This window comes from Amphiura filiformis, chromosome 3, assembly GCF_039555335.1.
Source record: "Amphiura filiformis chromosome 3, Afil_fr2py, whole genome shotgun sequence".
NCBI lineage: Eukaryota > Metazoa > Echinodermata > Ophiuroidea > Amphilepidida > Amphiuridae > Amphiura > Amphiura filiformis.
Window position 1 is genome coordinate 28681654 of NC_092630.1, and position 19588 is coordinate 28701241.

General features: G+C 39.0%; 1 protein-coding gene across 1 annotated transcript in view; it reads left to right on the forward strand.

The window, feature by feature from the left end:
- LOC140148319 (uncharacterized) overlaps nt 1-19588 on the forward strand; it is a 106158-nt gene that overhangs the window by 16954 nt on the left and 69616 nt on the right. The window contains 2 exon segments of the mRNA XM_072170227.1: nt 9503-9569; nt 13566-13656. Of these exon segments, the coding sequence (XP_072026328.1) occupies nt 9503-9569; nt 13566-13656 (158 nt within the window).

A 19588-nucleotide genomic window follows, 5' to 3' on the forward strand; every position in this document is an offset into this window, starting at 1 on the left:
TAATACAATGTAAGCGCCCCAAGTGACCAATGTCTAATCGGCCGCTTTTCAATGCACAAGTGCAACTAAATTCCCTCAAATGTCAAAATAAAATCACCATTTTGACTTCCGAAATGTGTCTACTTGCATTTTTTTCATCATTTCCATAAGTACATGTACCACCCCCTCAAAGTGACTGACATTTAAAGCGCTCGGGATGCTGAATATATTAGATCGAATACAGTTCTTATAAATATACCATAGGAATTCAGATCAAACATCAAGAGCTGATAGTGTGTGCACTTGAAACTGAATTAGATGAAACTACAAGAAAAGTATCTCAAAATGAGGGCATTCAAACAACGCTTAGTGTCACAAGCAGTATTCACATAATAGGATGTACGTCACAATTTTGACGCAGTGGAAATTAGATTTGGCACAAGAGGATACCCATGCCCTATGAAAAAGTTTTACAGAAATGTGACTTTTTTTAGAGAAATTCAAAGTAGTTATATTAGAATTGTCATTTGAGACAGATGTACAAAATCCAAAATACGATTCTAGATTGAGTGAAAACTTGGCTGTTCCAGTTGAAATTCATACACCCCCTGTGGAAGACATGACCTTCGGAATGTGAATTTCAAATGGGATTACTTGATGGATGACTCCATCTGAAATCCACACCCCCTGTGTCATATCTTCCATGTATGGATTTCAACTGGAAAAAAAGTTAACATAAATGTACTACACTGAAAAGACGATTTTGGCATACACTGAGCATGCGCTGAATCAGATTCGGCCCTGACGGCCCAGAATCAGTGCCCAAGTTTTAAGTAATGTGGCAAAAAATATATCACAATTTATAATTATATGTTGCAAATTCTTCTCACTTCTGTAACTTCAGTGTCAATTTTGCACTGCATAAACATGGTTATCTCCATGACATGTATCTTGTCTAACACTCGAGGTGCAATAATATATAGCCAACCCAACGGTAAGATAGAGACATCATCCGAAGGGATACAAGGATATGACATTTGACACTTTAAAATTCTTCGCTAAAGTGTCCAGCGAGTATTGATTACTTCCTCCGCTGATGACCAGCCGCTCCATCTGCAGTAAGGTCAAATGGAGTACTGATGAGCATCTATAAACCACCATATTGATACTCGACAAGATAGGTTAGGTGTAATTAAAGAAAAACTTAACAGTCACGCTCATCTGCTCAATGGCATCTTTTGACCTAGTATCTCCCCCAACGGAATTCAAATCACTAGTTGTTGGGTCTTTTTTGGCTAGTGCCATAACCATATATCCCAAGAATCAAATCTTGACTGTGCAATATTTTGAAATATTTTAAAATTTCTGCAAAGTGCTTGTTACTTTCACATTGCTACAATCCCCCCAGGATCTATGCCTATGATAAAATTATTTATAAGAGGCAAACATGATGGCCCCTTTTCGTAGTAATCTCACCGGAGGAAAATTGAAAGGTTGGAATTGGAGAAATACTGTTCCTAAAAATAAGAAAAAGGTGGATAAAGTTTTAATATTTTTTAGGTGCAGTGTTTCTGCAGTTCCAACCTTTAATAACAAGTAATTTAAGGTCGTTTTTTCCCAGGAAATCATGTTTTGAGCATATTTTGGAAAATCAAGGGTGCATTTTCTGGCTTCCAAAATCATATTTTCCTCCTGTGTTATAGTAATCTCAAAATGAGGGGGTTCTCACTGTAATCTCACATGTTGTGTACAAAGTATGTTTGTGCCCCCATATGCTTAAATTAATGTGTGTGTACATGCTTTACATTAGCATTTTGGTGCTTTGCACATCTAAAGATAAGACAATTTAAAAAGAAACATGCATATACCGTATTTCGTCAAAGAAACGCCCCCGGGGGCGTTACATTTTCCCAAGGGGGGCGTTTATTAGAGGTCATTTTAGCACGACAATTCCGTTAAAATCATTAGGTAAGCTTAAAAGTCACGCTAAAATGACGAACTATGAACTTTTGACACTGACTTTTGGTTCACTTCCGGGACACTGATGCAGATTTTCGCCATTTATTGCTGCTATTACCGACCATGTGAGCAACTTGGTAAGCTTACTACACAAGATAGCATGGAAATATCGGAATTTTTGAAACATCTTGGTTGAAAAAAGTGGTGGGGGCGTTTATTTGAGGGGGGGCGACTATTTGACGAAATATGGTATGCATTAAATAGCATTTAGAACCTTCTCCAGGTTCATGCAAAGAATCTAAAACTGCGTCTATAACACATCCACTAGGCTCTGTTCTGTGTATTACATGTTATACACTACCCCACAGATCAATTGATCATGTTGAACTTGAGGCAAATTTTATTACAGCATGATTGTGCTGATTGTATTGACTTAGCCGGGGAGTGAGGGAGATTATAGAGGTGGTTGATGCAAGTTCATGTACATGAATGGCAATCAGCCTTAAGAATGATTATTTTGTGATTCAATTTTAAAGGAACATCTTGTTTGTAAAATGAAGTAACTAAAGCATTTTCCACACTGATGTGGCAGGGTAACTGGGGGGGGGGCATGGGGGGCAATGTGCCCCGGGTGCTACCACTAGGGGGCGCCAAATCGGCTTCACTTAAAAAAATATGCCGATGCCATTCCCACACCCTGCGTTTAAGATATTCTTGGGTGGGGGTAGGGGCGCCAATTTTGTTTCTTGCCCCGGGCGCTACCAACCCTACTTACGCCACTGTTGAGGCAGCTGTTTTGTGCGCATCTATGCAGCATCTTTAGGCGTGTGCGTGTGTACGCCAGCACTTTGAGCGAACACTAGCAATTTGTAGCTGCGCCCAATGAAATGCGCACTGACGTCACTGCCACATCAGGGTGGAAAATGCTTTAGTTGTTAAAATATTGACTTCCATTAGATTCCATCATCTGATTTCATTACCTTTCCCACTTAATTACAATAAAAGACATCAAAAAATATACAAACACGATACATGGAGGAAAAGGCTGAAAGACCAAAAAGGCCTGAAAGTTAGCCTTTCCCTAAAATCAAATGGAAGTAACCAAAAGGAAAGGCTCGTGGATAAGATTTTATTTTTAATTGATTGCGGAAATGCTAAACAGATTTTGAAGCTAAAGAATTCCAAAGAATGGGACCCCCTATTCCAAGATCCTTGGGAAGTTGATTTTGAGTTTCCTGTCGGCCGCCCCCACTTCATTTTTGGGCCCGCACAACTGGTCATTTTTGCACACAAAAAAACCCAGATGAATATCCATGCATTTTTAGTGGAAAAATCAATATCAAAACATCCACTTTGCTACGGGCAACTCAGTTAATGGTTGGGCTAAACATCCTTCTTTACATGAGCAAGTGGTAAATAACAATGTGTTTTACACATTTGTGTTTGGTCATATAATGAAAGTCACAAAAATAATGGGTAATGAAAAAGTTGCCTCACTTGTTTTCAGAAATAATGAAACGGGAAAGTCAAGATTGACTTTCCGAGGCCTCTGACCGTTTTCTTGGTCCAATAAAGATTTACAAACTAAGAAAATTAGCTCATTTTTATCTTTTCTCATTTATTGTCACTTAGCAATGATGCTTTGTACAATTTCCTATTTCTAATCCAATATTAGTATCATGCTTTTGTCAATTTGAGAATATTATCTTTGATTTTTTTTTTAATTGTTGTGATGTTGATGAGAATTTCACCATTAGAATGTAGACAATATTGAAATAAAAAAATATATACATGTATGCACCAATTTTGTTTGGGTTATACCAGGTCAGCCGGGCTTCATTTAGCTTTACCTGTTTAGTACTGCATCAGCTCAAAATAGAAATTCAGTGACGTCATCACGAGCAAGTAAGGGGGAATATCTGCGAGTACGCTATCTACTGCTATTATGCCTTAAGGCAGTTCTATTTCTAGTAGTCTTAGATCATGAATTGCATCGTCACGGTTCAGAACAAAAGAATGTTGAGGTCGTTTTTCCCCTTTCCCTATGTTTTCTTTCTTTCTAACAGTCTTTAGCGCTCACTAATATTAAATGAAGAAAAGTCTTGAATGAAAATGTCTGCTTACGTCAATTTAAATGATAGATTGAAAAAGCATGCCCTTTCCCTGTTTTTTCTGTAGTGTTTCGTTTTTTACTTATAATGCAAATGAAAAGTCCTGAGCCAGAATTTCTGCTTACGTCAATGTGCGTGATAGATTCAAATAGTGTGCCTTGAATTTGGTGTTGCTGCTATTTTTGGTGGACACAATGTAGGTTTATTTTACCATATCCCTGATTTTACAAAACGACAACAGCAGACCTTACAAGATATTGAAATATGAGGTTTTTTTAACAAATGAGGTATATTTCATATAAAATATGAAGGTTGCCATAAAAATCTTTTGCCACATTTTCTGAAAATAAAATAAGGATTCAAATTTGGGTGTGTTTGTCTTCTTTCTTTGCTTTAAAATATTGTTGATGTTCCATCAAACATACATACTTAGTCATGTTGATGCAAGCCATTGCTAGCATTAACATAATTTGTGATAATGATTGAGTCATGGTCAATTGTTATGTGACCTTGAAAAAATAAACGAACAGTGTAAATATTTTTTTGTTATTATTGCATGTGTAATGTACAGTTGTACATGTGGAGATACATCTAGTATTAGCATTAGTGACATATTGGAAGTGATAAATGTTCAATTAAATACAGATATCCAAAAAGTATGCTATTACAAATTCATCACTATCTGGGATGATCTCCGATTTGCTTTAATACTAACAGTACAGCCCTTAAGTGAAGTAACTTAGGGTTCAAATTTAGGGCATAGAGTATTCAGTGAAGACAAGAATTGAAAGCATCAGTGCCAAATTGCATGCCTTTGAGAATAATTTCAAGTTCAATTTGGAGTGACATTCTCAAGGCTGAATCAACTAATGAAAATATCGCAGGTGATAGAGAACAAACAACAGCAAACCATACAGTCAGGAGCAGCAGGCAGGCAGCGATTTTATTAAAACATTCTTCCCAGATAGATAGACGGATAGATAGGTATATCAACCAAAGTGTTGTAAACAGTCAGTCGGTGGGTCCCAAGTTGGTGTCAGAATGCTTATTACGGATTCCATGCCTTATTTGCCTGCTGGTTTTGCCCATGTATGTGCGACAGAGCAACCAAGCAAGCGACTTGTTCAATATAATGCTGTCTACAGTCAACTCCAACCACTTCCATTTCGGGGTTATGACTCATACTATTTTTTAAAGATGCCTGCGTGTCTGTGTGCTTTCCCATGTCATTTTACAACTCACTGGAACAAATTGTGATTTCTCGTTTTAATCTCACATTATGACTGCTTTTTATTGGAGCAATTTCAGAATTTAATCCTGGCTCATCCCAGGGTGACATAAATTTGTTGGCCGACGTAATATTAATGTCAGCGCGTCTTACCGGGTTAGTGAAGTAATTGGCGCATCACACAGGAGAAATAAAACAACAAATATCCATATGTCTGACGTTAGAAGCGACTATAAGACTGGTAGCTAAAAATAGCGACAGTAACACTGTCGCACACATTACTAATAATATCATAACTAGCCTGCAGTTTATGATTGCACTGAAATTTAATGAACCAATATGGTAATAAAAAAAAACCCTAATTTTATTGCTCATCAGTTGGACAAAATGCTAAATTTGTTGTCCTACGTGCAATTTGCCTCCACACAATACATCACGTACGTACGCATATGAAAATGGTAATTTTGGAGCTACCTGAATTTATTTTCAATTTTGCTATTTTCGACACGGCCTTAGGCTTAGGGCTACTTCACTAAGATAATAGTTTTGTATATATTTCGAAAGCTCGAAAATTATTTTTAGTACCAATACCATGAATACTGTGAAGTTGGATTTGGTTTTTTTTATCTGATGCATAATTTTTTGTGATTTTGGACTTACGCAAAACTGCAAGACTTGCTTATATCATGAAATTCATGTTCAATATGCAATATATTTGCTTGTTATTTTCATGTCTCCACATCGCTTCTGAGTTCTACTGACAAAATCTGTGAAAATAAAACAATGTAATCATAGGGAATATCATTTCCTCTTAATCTGAATCCTGGAGATGAGGAATAAATATTTTGTTTTGCGATGAAATCAAGCAAATGCTTATCGATAAAATTAATTTTGAGATTTAGTGGAAAGATATGTTGAACTGCTTTTGTTTTGCATTATTTGTCTGGAGCATCAAATTATTTAGGCAAAATCCAATTTGGATTGAGTTATTTCAAGCATATTTTAGCCTGGTAAAAGAGTAATATTTGGAAGGTGTTTCAGCAGGTATATTGTAGCCTGGTGGTATATACATGTAATGAGCAAGGGTACTTCTGTACGTGGAAAAATGTGTGTGACAACAATAATCATGATAATGTGACATGGTCTGATCCAATCAGATCATATTCAGCAGTAATGAAATTGAGATGTAGGCAAAATATAAGGAACAAAAAAAACCCAATAAATATCATAAGAAAATGTACATAAACCATAACTTTGCAACAAAATATGCCGGGACTGTGCACGGTATAGCTTACATGTAGGCACTGAGTAAGTTCTACATGTTAATAATTTATAACTACCTTTTCAAAATTTCTGACTTTTTAGTCTTGTTGGATCAGATTGTGTCACAAATGACTCATCTACATAGCTTGATTATATCTCATATCTAATTTCCTATAAACATAAACATGGAAATCCAAGTTTAGAGATGCCCTACTAAGCTGTTATAAAAAGAATTTAAATTATTTTTGTAACTAATATTTAAATGTGAATTCATGTGCTGCAAATGTACTCCTTTAAGTACTGTGAAAATTGAGAAAAAATGTTGGTCTACACAAAACAATTGCAATGAGCATCATGTGAACCTGCAAATTATTTACATGTACCACCTGTACCAGACACCACCTCTCATATTGTAAGCAGCCTTATACATTGTAGTCAGGAGGTTTTTTTTGGAAGGGGGGGGCTTTGGACAAAGTTGACTTTTTTGGGGTGCCACACAAAATTAGGTGGAATCTGAGGGGTTTGGTGGATTTTGGTTAGAATTTTAAGGATTTTAGGTGGATTTTGGGTGGAATTTTAAGGATTTTGGTCAGATTTGAGGGGGAGATTCTTTCCTTGGAAGATTTGTGAGGAGGCATCCACCCTTCATCCTCTACCCTGGCTAATATAAGATTACATCAAAACCCCAAAACTCTTATATTTTCAAACATTCAACCATCTATCTAGTCATCGGGGGACACCCCATCAGTCTGAAACACCGTCGATTTGAACCCCTGCAGTCCAAAAACCTGTTAGGGTTAACCCTAACCCTAACCCTGACGGGTTTTCGGACTGACGGGGGGTTCAGATTGACAGTGTTTCGGTCTGATGGGGAGACCCCCTAGTCATCTACCTGTAACAGGTTGTAAAATAAGAGGCGACTTTCTTAGCTCATAAACTTCACAGATGACCATAATAAACACCTTGTAATGGTGCAGGGAAATGAGATACTAAACGTAAAGCCAGCTTTTAAATGCCAGTTTAGGTTGTCCAAATATTGCTCTGGAGTGCTCCATATCTTGTTGACTGACCACGAGGGAGAAATTCATTGCATCGAGGCATCTCTAGTACTGCTTTGTATTCAGATGTTTGCTTGCTCCATGTGCAGTGATGATGATGATGATGGTGGTGGTAATGATGATGTCAATGCTTTCAGTTTAATAACCTCATAATGGTCAAGTGACTAATTTTGTCATGCTATTTGTCAAGTTCATTGGTCTGTGTGAATTTAGTTGGATCATTACGAGTAAGATTAATAATAATTAATATAATATATTTTTCGGTATTGTGAGATTATCTTTACCTTCAGACCTGTGAAAGGTAATTATTTTTAAGACAAAGGGACTAGATGGGGACAAATTAGGGATATGTTTTTATGGGGCATCATCATTTCATTATTCCCCCCCCCCCCATTTTGTCCTCTGTTGCTTTGTAGCATATAATTATAAATACAGCCCTTGTTAAATGGGAGCATACCCCTGTTATCAAAAAAAGAGAAGAGAAATTGGAGAAAAAGAGAAGAGAAACGACTGTGTGCATGTGATTTTGACCAAATTAATCTCATATTTGACCTTTTCGGCTTTTAAAAAAGCAAATTTAGATGTGCTTCACACTAATTTGTTTCAATTTAAACCATATACGACCATATTAAGCTTGAATATGTTTTAAAATTTACAGGTTTCATGATCCTTTCTTAGCTCACCACAAAATCTCCCCCCCCCCCACCGCCGGTTGCTGAAGTTCTGTATACGTACCTGAATATGGTAATAAGGGTTCATATTTATGGATAATGTATGATAAATGAAAGGGATACGGACCATTAGGATTCAAGAAGATCTACATGTACAAGTAGGAGATGAAATGCATGTGGATATTTATGGGAGAGGATATATATGATAATGAAGCTAGCTATAAATTAACTTCACCCTAAAAATATAAGCTATATAAAATGAAGTTTGGTTTTCTCTGCATGTGACAATTTTTTGACAATTTTGATTATATAATGTTCTTTTGTGTAATTTATTCAAATCATATATAAATTGAATTTGTTTAAAATACAACTCTAGATGAACTTTTGAGAAATGAATCATGTGAACAGCACCACTCCTTCTTTCAGCCCGCACAAATGTATGCCGTAACATTTTTTTCATCTCGGTCTGCTTTCAGGGACCTTAATTTCTTGACTTTGAAAACCCAGTAGATATCAAGTGCCCCTTTCAGATAACTGATTTCTCACTTACGGCACTGGTTAGATGTATTATGTTAAAACGAGTACCCAACATTATGTTTCAGACAGCAACCTACAAAGTACAATGTATTGATTTGTTATGGACAGAGGCCTAGCCCATATATTTGATGATCTATATGCCTAGCCAGTGGAACTGGAACATGACCATTCTTCAGCGTCCATGCTCATGCCTTGGAATCCGTAACACCTTGGGCGGTGTGGGAAAAGCCAAAGATTATACTAACATGACCGCACTATCTACCAACAGGAAAACCCTTGTTGGGAAGATATCTTGCCTGTAGCATACTTAACTCTTTCTTTATGTCAAATACAAATACTGTCAACATGTTAACCTACTATTAAATTTGTGAGAGCAAATTTATTTTTGTTAATTTTATTTTATTGTGTGCAAATTGGTTTATGATAATTTTGGAATAATAATGATGGTTTACATAACAATGTATTCTAAAATGATCATTTACAAGGAATATAGATGATGCAATTTAGCGCACATTTGCAAATTTGCAGAAAAAAGTTGCTGCAAAATTTATAGTGTTTGTGCAGTATACATAGTGCAGTGCTTGTCATTGCCGATGTCTGAAGGTCAATAGCAACATTATAATAGAGCACTAGGATGGTTGTTGACAATTAGCTTTATCAATCATTGACTATTGTTTACCTGTTTTGTTTTTACAGTGACCCATGGTTGTATAGTGGCCCAGCTGATGCTTTATAATCCTGATGGCTCGGAGGCTATAAGAAGGTAAACTAACAAAATTGATTAACCTAATTTCTCAAATATTTAAGAGAAAGATAATTGTGATCAGGTTATGATCAATGGTGTTGAAAGTCAATTTAGAGATTTTTGCAATTGAAACCTTTTTCAAAATAAAAAATAAATGAAGTAAATAAAAATAGTAAATGTTTTCATCAAAATGTGACAAATAGTCGAGTTTTATGTTAAAAATAGAGTACAAACACCTTTTCATTTTAAGGGGTCTGGCAGCTACTATGTTCCAGTGTGATGGGTTTGGTTAAAGATGTTGGTGTCTTAAATTATGGAAAAAATAAGAATTTTAACTTGGCAAAACTGTCCTCATTTCATTTGTTCTATGCTATGTTTTGCTATGTAAAAATAGCAAAAGCAAGCAAATTTAGTCTTTTCTGAGATCGATGCTGAAAAAGTAATCAAATGAAGTATAGCAATACATTTATTTGTAGGTCTGCACTTCGCTTGATCAGTAAATGGTCACTTTGAATGGTAACAAAATTGGTCATACAAGCTTTACAAAGCTGATGATTACTTCCTCAACAAGCTACATTTTTGGCCCGGATTTTTGGTAAACAAACATAGGAAATCGATTTCAATAATGTTGGCACCATTTGTCACAACAAACTGTCCCGTGATTTTGGTCTATTTAAATGGGAACCTTGCTCGAAATGTTTATGGACAGAACCTCATCCAATATCGCAGTTAAATAAAAGAACATACATACAATACATACATGTACTACAATGTATTGCCTAAGAGCATCAACGATGTTCAATGTTGAGGATGTTATTGTGTGGCAAGATAAATCTTGTAATTAGTGATAACCTTTACTGTATGTTGTGCACCTGCTTTCTAGTATCACACTTAACGCCAACCATTATTAAGCGATGGTTTCTTAAATTTTATTTATATCATCACCAAAGTGCGAAATGGATGGAAATTAGATTAATTGCTTTTAGCAAACCAAAATAATTTCTTTAATTAGCTCTGATGACGACCAATGTCGACCATGCTGTTTTGCAGTTGCATGGTGTGAAAAGTGATCATGTGAATTGTGTTTACAGCTATTTCTTCAATTATTATTTTTTATGTGTCTGGACTTTTTTAGTATTATAATTATTATGAAATTAAAATAAGAATGATAGATAAATTATTAATTCATTCATAAATGTTTACTACTGAATAAATAGATGAAGTAAATAAAATAAAGGAATAAATGAAAAAGATTTGAATGAAAATGAAATACTGTATAGCGGTAAATTTTAGTGGTAAATTTTCGCGCTTTTCGCTGTCCAACAGGCAGCTGCAAATTTTTAACCCCGCAAAATTATTTATTACACTTGACTTAATACTTAATGTGAATATATTTGGAAAAGTCAATTAAACACCTATTAAACTGTCCAGAATTGATAAAATTATGAAAAAATAACCCAGCGAAAAAATCTCACTGTACAGTGTGTGGATGAATAAAAAATAAATGCATAAATAAAGTTTTAAATGTTAAGTTATTCATGAATGCATCTGATGGAAAAATTTTACATCTATTTGACATGTTATTTCTTGTATGGTACAAATGTATAAATATATAGGTTATACATGTAGGAAGAACTACTGTCTGTTCAATTAGCTTAGATTCTTGTATTTTTAAGATATTTGAAAAAATAAAAAATTGTGGTCAAAGTCATCAAAGAAAAGTGTTAGCACAGCCTTAGACCCAACGTGATTTATACTTTTCAAATTCCAAAGTTCAATTTGAAACCCCATTTCTTTTCAATTTTGATCTTTTCCCGCGATATTTTGATAACAAGCCGTACAATGTCGGGTACCATAAACTTTTTTGAACCAATCCATTTTGTGCAATGGGGACGATTGTCATAATAATTAGATGCGCTGAGATAGTATTTATTCGACCATCCGCATCGGAATGTATCTTGTCCAGCAATAGGCCTATTTTCGTGTTGAAACCCCGCTGTTGGAACATTATCATAAAAATGTGAAGATGCACTAAGGTTTTCAGAATAGGCCCAGCTTATATTAATACATTCCTTGCTATTAATTAATTTATTTATTTATTTATTTATTTATTGATTGATTGATTGATTGATTGATTGATTGATTGATTGATTGATTGATTGATTGATTGATTGATTGATTGTGTGGATGGATCTAAGAAGGTGTGAGCCTAGGCCTATTATAAAACTCCACATTTATTTTCAATTTGTTATTACGTTTTGTTTGTTGAATACAAACTATGAGAAGATTTGGAAACAAAAGAACTTTTGTACAAGAAAATATTATTTAAAACAATGACTTAGGTTACAGAAAACAATTCTTGCAAAGTCACTGTATCTGAAAATGTCAAGCAAATGCTGTTCTTGGGAAAGAATGGTGGTATTAAACAAAACTCAATTACATTTTTATCGATGAATGCAGTTGAAATAAGAACGAAATCCATAATTTTAATGTCATTGTTTAGGAAAAATAAAAATAATGCTCGAATAATGTTATGCATAAAACGTAATCAGCAAGAAACCTCACTGAGCTTCACCTAATTTCGTGCAACAAAAACCGGTGGACCATCGTATCACCTATAGACTCTATCCAATAACCGAACGGTATAACAATTGAAATGGCAGGACAGATTGCATTGGTGGACAGATTTTTCAATAGGGTCTATGCCCTAAGTTGAGAATGGACCGTCCCACTCGATTTGTGAAAAGGTCGCGAACCCTTTTGGTGGTACCAAGTAACTGCCTAAAATGAGGCAAAATTGAATAGAAATGGGGTTTTATACTGAATTTTGGAATCTGAAAAGTGTAAATCAAGTTGGGTCTAAGGCTGTGCTAACACTTTTCTTTCATGAGTTTGACCACAATTTTGTATCTTTTCAAATATCTTAAAAATACAAGAATCTAAGCTAATTGAACAGACAGTAAACAATTAGGTTATAGGCCATTATTTAAAGATCAAATCTTTTGAAAAGCAACTTGGATATAGTTGGCTGCAAACATACTCTCTGAAAAAGTCAAACATGTCATTCATAGATCCAAGCCCAGTGTGTCATACTTACGTTTACACAGTCATTGGAGCTAAGCTTAATAATAGTTGGTATGTTTCTTTGGAGTTCTACTTACTAAGTTACTGGTACAGTACTTCAAGTCAAGGGTGTAAGTTTAAAAAGATATTTTTGCAGCAACAAATATTTGAGATGGGGGGAAGCATCCTTATTTTAGTGGTAAGAAATTTGTGTGAAATATACCTTTCCGTATAAAAAACACCAATAGTAAACATGAGTCCATGGCATTTGTGAATCATGGATTTCATGAAATATTCATACACATACACATTCTTATTTTAGTATTGACCAAAACCAGTTTGCAAAGATGTGTACTACATTCCAATTGGATTTAGGTGCAATTTTGGACAACCTCGTCCACTAAAAAGTCCAAATTCCAATTGGATGTAAGTGCAACTTCAGAATCTGCCTCTTCCATTATAAATCAAATTGGATTTAAGTGCAACTTCTGAATCAGCCCCATCCTTTCAAATTTTCAATTGGACTTAGGTGCATCATTGGGCGTGAAGACATTTCCAAAATTGTGTAGCAAAGTGATCAAAATTTAGTAGCATTTTGCTCTGCGATACCAGCTATGGCCAATGCTACATAGGTGCAACTTTGAAATCTGCATCTTCCATTCAAATTTCCAGAATTTTTCAGTTAAAAACGAACAAACAAAAAGTGATACTGGATTTGAGGTATGCTCTTCAAAAAAGGATTAGGCTGTTTGTGCCTACATGTCGCATAAAAATACTATGAAGGAATGCTGAGCTGGGACTTGTAAGTTGCCTTTGATCCATAATATTTCTTACATGTTCTATGTCGGTTTTCAATAACATACAGAATATGGCATTATAAATTCTGCCATAGAAAATTTTTTACAGTCATCTCATACTGATTCCAATCATTGTTCCTTCCTTTTTTTTCAGTTCCCCTATGCCAACCCTACCCTATGGCAGTCCACAGAATGGTAACAATGTCCCGTCACAAGAACTCTATCAGCTAGCTCACTATCTCAAGGTAGGTTGGCAGCGTACTGTATACATGTATGCTAACTAGTACCATATAGTCTGTCCACATAGAAGTACAATCCAAATCTGTGGCATCGGGGGTCGATGCTTCGCGTCACACGTAGTGCGTGTTTTAAAAAAATGTGACACGTAAAGAGCGTTGTGCGCTTGGCAAGTACTAATCACGCAGCAGTTGGCTCGCGAAAGAAGCATTATTGTGCCGAAATAATTATTCTCATACCTATAGTTTCCGAGTTCTGTTTACTTTGTACTTCTATGTGGACATACTGTAGTATTTATAGTATGGTATTTGTTTACCAACGATTTGCATGAGTTTTTAAGGACTTTATGTCTAGCATGGTAAGTGCATTGTATTAAGTGAAATCATTCATTATTTTGGCAGACAGACAGGGCAATAGCCAGTGATTCATCTGCCTTAACTATGAAGCCAAAATATTATCATCTCCAGTGGCACAGTTCATTAACCTTCATTCAACAATACATATCTCAAGATTTTACCTCAAGTTAGGAAGTATGAGTTTTTGTACCTAATACATTCAAAGGTGATTCTATAAATGTACAAAGATATCACAACATGCTCATCTATCAGGGCACAGTTCTTAAACCCCAATACAATTGTACATTCAATGAATGACCTTTGAACATTTGGGTACAAAAACTCATACTCTGCAACTTGAGGTCAAATTTTGCACTATGATTATGTAATTGAGGTTATTGGACTATGCCATTGGGATGAGGTTCTTGTGGTCCATAATGGAACTGTGTCATGGCTAGTGACTATTGAGAATCTTTGAGGTGTCTTTGCTTGCCATTGATGGCTGATGGGCAATTACAAATTGGCAAGTAAAATGCACAATCTGCACAAACACCATCTAGTTTATTGCAGTTTCCAAATGAAAAAGTCTAAATTTCAAAGTTAACTTTGTCAATAAGTTAAAAGATGACAACACTTTGCATCAAAATGAGATTGCAAGGATCTAGAATTCTGCAGGGACCCCTGTACTGATGAGTGCCAGTTTTTCAAAGGGAACTTCCTGTTTCCCTTACGTTTGTGGAGCACCGACAGAGCTTGTCTGGACGCTGATGGACAGTGAACTTTGAAATTTATGGCTTACTCTCCAATGTTATTTATAAAATAACATTAAAACACTCATCATGGCCATGTACTGAGAGTGTATGTTACACTGTGAATTGTAGGAAACGTGTGTCGCACGATTATGAAAACAGCAGTTTTGTTTGAGCAGAATTACTTTATACATGTGCACCTTTTCCCCCAATTCTCCCAGAGCAGCTATTCTTGAGACTTGCATATCCACTTTAGAATTACGTTGTACTTAAAACATGTACACATTTTCTCTGATTGTTTTGTTTTAATTATGTAATTTAATTAAAGGGAATGCAACATTTAGTAGGCTCTGCTTATCATTGTACCTCCTCCATTGTGTTTTATTTTTATGATACATGTATTGTATTTTTGATGTTCATTTTTTGATGGAAAATAAATAAATTTGATTGATTGAATTTGATTCTCCCAAAGCAGCTATTTGTAAGACTTGCATATCCCCTTCAGAATTACTTCCTTCGTGGAACATGTGCACCTTTTCCCCCAGTTCACCCAGAGCAGCTATTTGTAAGACCCGGTGAGAGACTTGCAACTTCCTGAAGTTGAATCAAATTGGGTTAAGTTCCCCATCTCTAGTAATACATCATGGGGACCCCTTAACATGGCCTCCCCTACTTTTGTCACAGGCTATACATCACAATACTATTTCTGTGAGAGCACTACTGGTACTTGCATTTATCAATTTCACAAATGCACATAGTGATATTATACGAGAGGTATATCAGCGATCGTTCATCAGAGACATTTGCCGTGCAAGTACTGACATGCTTGGTGTATCAAAACAGAATTCATCTGTGTGCTTGTGTGTAGTGTTGTGTCACATGATATTATTGTGGCGTTGATTCTCTTTTCACCCAATGCATTGTGGGATAGAATATCAGCGATCATTCATCAGAGACACATGCCGTGCAAGTACTGACATGCTTGGTGTATCAAAACAGAATTCATCTGTGTGCTTGTGTGAAGTGTTGTCTCACATATTATTTTGGCGTTGATTCTCTTTTCACCCAATGCATTGTGGGATAGATAAACTTGTGTGCCCTCAAAAGGGTTCCATTCATCATACAACAGAGGAAACAGCATTTAAGTGCTGTGCCATGTTATATATAATATATATTGATTTCTGCTCTCTGAATTGTGAGAGACGGAAAACTTGCCTTCAAATGATTCCTATATAATATAGATATATTATAGTAGCGAACTAGATACAGAAAGAGAAAACAATTTGGAGAAGATTTGTACAGTGATTGATTGCATATGTAGTAGGGCTCGAATTTGGCACTTGCCCGTTGACTATTGAGGCAAGTTTTAACACAAAGTTATTTGCCTGGAGTGTCCAGTTGTAAATTTTGGCCTGTTGAAGAAAGTGTGAATGTTCATGCAATCGGTAAAAAATATGTCCGGGCAACTTGATTTGATGTGGGGCCAGTTTTAGACCTAAAGTAAAGTGCTGCAACTGGTCCGATCTGGGCCAGAAGAAAGTTGATAAAAAAAAAGTTAACAGCTTGAACCCTGATGTACAGGTTGTATCAAAATTAATGGACTCAGTACACCGGTCGATCTTACCGTTTCCGATGTTGATTAAGATACTTCTTGCATCGATCCGAGATGCGAAAAACCAATAGTCATTTTGTCCCACATAAATGAATAAATAACAAAACCCCGATCCCCGGTGGACTCACCCAAAAGGTGACGTCACACCATATGATCGCCCTTATCCTCCTTGGTCTCCGACTGACACAGACGTGCCTATCGATTGTTCATAGCACTGTGTATCAATTTCTCGACCAAGGCGAAATATACGGTTGTAGTTCACACCTAGGTAAAACCAAACCGGTATTGTTCGGCTGAGGATAGTTTTGACGGCATTTTCTGGCGAAAAAGTGACAAAAACGATCCAAAACTTAGCTACATATCGTGCCTCCGTTTGTATACGGGACACACGAGCAATTCAAAATGGCAGCTCGTTGACGCCATTCATTTTGTTTCCCACGTAAAACAACCATTGCAGCCTGTAAGTTACAATAGATGTTTGTACATACACATTGTATTTCATGTACGGTAGGTTATTGTTGCTATGTTAGGGTGATTACTCTATCGTTATGTCTTCATTACCGTCCAATAAAGACGAGTTAATCAGATATTCATACGGTGGGGATTGGTAGGGACCCGTCTGACATTTTAGTAATAAAGTTAGCCAGTCCTTACTTTACCACTAACGTTAGCGACCAGCCTCCGTGCTCAGGTTTGCTTACTGGGCTTGAGTCGCGTGTTGGGGGGTAGTGCCCCTCCCTTTTCTCCTCGCCTCGGCCCTGTCGGGCTTGCCCTTCCTGGTGACGGAGCGGGACCCACACCCGCTCTGTTTCACCCACAGGGAGTGCTCACGATCTTCTAGATGTCTTTCTTTTGCTTAGGACTCTCCGAGTTCCAGCTTGACGATTGGGATAGGCTCCGTCATCGCCATAAGACGAAGAAGAAATCTACCAAGGGCACTGGTAAGGTCGATACGGTGGATTCTGCTGTGACAGCCCCTATGGGTCATGGCAGGTCTGCTTAAGGGGGGCTCCGGTCCCCGGACAAGCAGGCGGTTCCTTCGAGGACTGCTAAGCGCGTCCAAAGGCTCAGCAGCCAGCGAAAGCACTGACTATACGTCGGAGCAAAGTAGCAGGCAGCAGAGCGGTAACCACCAGCGAAAACCCTAGCGGGTTTTGCAGCAGGAGGATACCAGTCGATCACGGTAGATTCTGCTGTGACAGCCCCTATGGGTCATGGCAGGTCTGCTTAAGGGGCTCCGGTCCCGGACAAGCAGGCGGTTCCTTCGGGACTGCTAAGCGCGTCCAAAGGCTCAGCAGCCAGCGAAAGCACTGACTATACGTCCGGAGCAAAGTAGCAGGCAGCAGAGCGGTAACCACCAGCGAAAACCCTAGCGGGTTTTGTAGCAGGAGGATACCAGTCCTCTAGCGAAAATCCTCACGGGTTTAGCAGGAGGACACCCGTCTGTTGCAGGCATATCTCACGGGCTCAAACAGCCACAGTAGTAGCTAGCGACGGGCAGCAGCATGCAAGGGTACCCGGGCTTGCCTGGGTTGAACCCTAGCATGCATGGGTTCAGCAGAGACGATACCGCTAACGCTGTGGGTGTAGTCTTAGCAGAACCACCTGGGGTTGTCACACGGCAGCGTCCCATGGCGGGACCGCCGAGTGATACCCTGGGCCCTAGAATAGCTGCTGGCTGTCCACAGGGACTGGCTGGCGATTATTCAGGGGTTGGGCTCGCAGTCTCTCACGGGACAGCGACCCAGGTGCATTCGGTGGCAGCTACAAAGACGAGCTACGGCGTGACTTCAGTGGTAGCCGCTATGCACCCGCCCATAGCTGCCGTGAGTGGTCCGCCACACACAGCGGCCTTGGGCGAAGCTCTAGAGGGTACAGTAAGTAGCTTGAACAGCCTAGCTGATCAACAACCCACTTATGTCCTCGAGAGCCAGCGGAGCGTGGGTGATCCATTACCGTCAATGGGTCAATTACCCTCTCTTGATCGATCACTGTCAAATCAACAGGGCATAGCTCCATTGATTGACGCTGCCTATTCAGGTGGCGAGGTGATTGATCGGGGTATGCACGCCAGCTACCCGTGGTACTAGGCAAGCTCCCTCTAGCCAAGGGACAGCCGGTATAGCGGGGTACCCATACACGGCTTGATCCTTGCGGGGAACGCAGTGAGGCATGGGTACAGTGGTACACAGCCGGAGCCCTCACGGGCACCTACGCTGGAACCACGCATACAGCGGTACACAACCGGGAACCTCACGGGTACCCATGCTAGTACCAGCGCCGGTACCACGCCAGCACACAGCTTGATCCCCAAACAGGGAACGCAGTGTGGCGAGGGTACAGCGGTCCACAGTTGGGAACCCTCACGGGTACCCACGCTGATACCGCACCGGTATCGCAGCACCCGCCTTAGTCGCCACAGTCTCTGTGGCAACAAGGGGAGGCGGTGCTGGTACTGCAGTACCATGGGGTTACCCTGGTGGCGGATCCTTTCAGGGTCAGCTGCCGGCTGGGTATGCCCGTGGTACCCGCCGCAGGGTGTTTCTTCCACGGCCTAGCACCGTGGCAAGTGTCGCCTAGCGATGGCCACGCAGTACCAACATCAGCTGTTGACCAGGCCAGCCGGCATGGGGCTAACCCAGATCTTGATCAGGGTAGGCCCAGTGCTGCTAGCGCTAGGACGACGGCTGCGAGAGCATGCGGACCCAGTGGTGCCATGGCGGATACCTCAGGGTCTTGCGGGAGTACTCCCTCTTCTGCTGGCAGGTAGTCGGCGAGCCACACAGTGGTTATGCCTTCTTACCCGTTTTCAGATGCCCGTCCTCAGTTACCGTCATCATCGGAGCATGATACGGATACTGTGGGCGAGGGAAAGGAGTCGGAAGCTGAGTCCGGTAGTGACATCACTACAATCTCCTTCCCCGCTGCCCCGCGAGAGGGAAACAGCACTGATCTTCCTCCGGACACCCCCTAAGGGGAGTCCATGGAGGAGGACCAGGGATCCTTTCAGTAGGATGCTCAGCTGCTGCTTCCTCACAGGGGGCGCCTGCACTCTCATTCCCGGCAAACCTCACGGGTAGATATCGTGGGGCTGTCGAGCTCAGTAGAGCTATGGCGCCGTGCTTGCACGCTTCCTCTGCGTGTAACGCGGGAGGACCACGGACCTACCTGAGGGGATCCGAGAGGGACCCAGATGTCGTCAAGCGTATCACGCTCAGACAACATCTGAGCTCTTCCGCGAGGT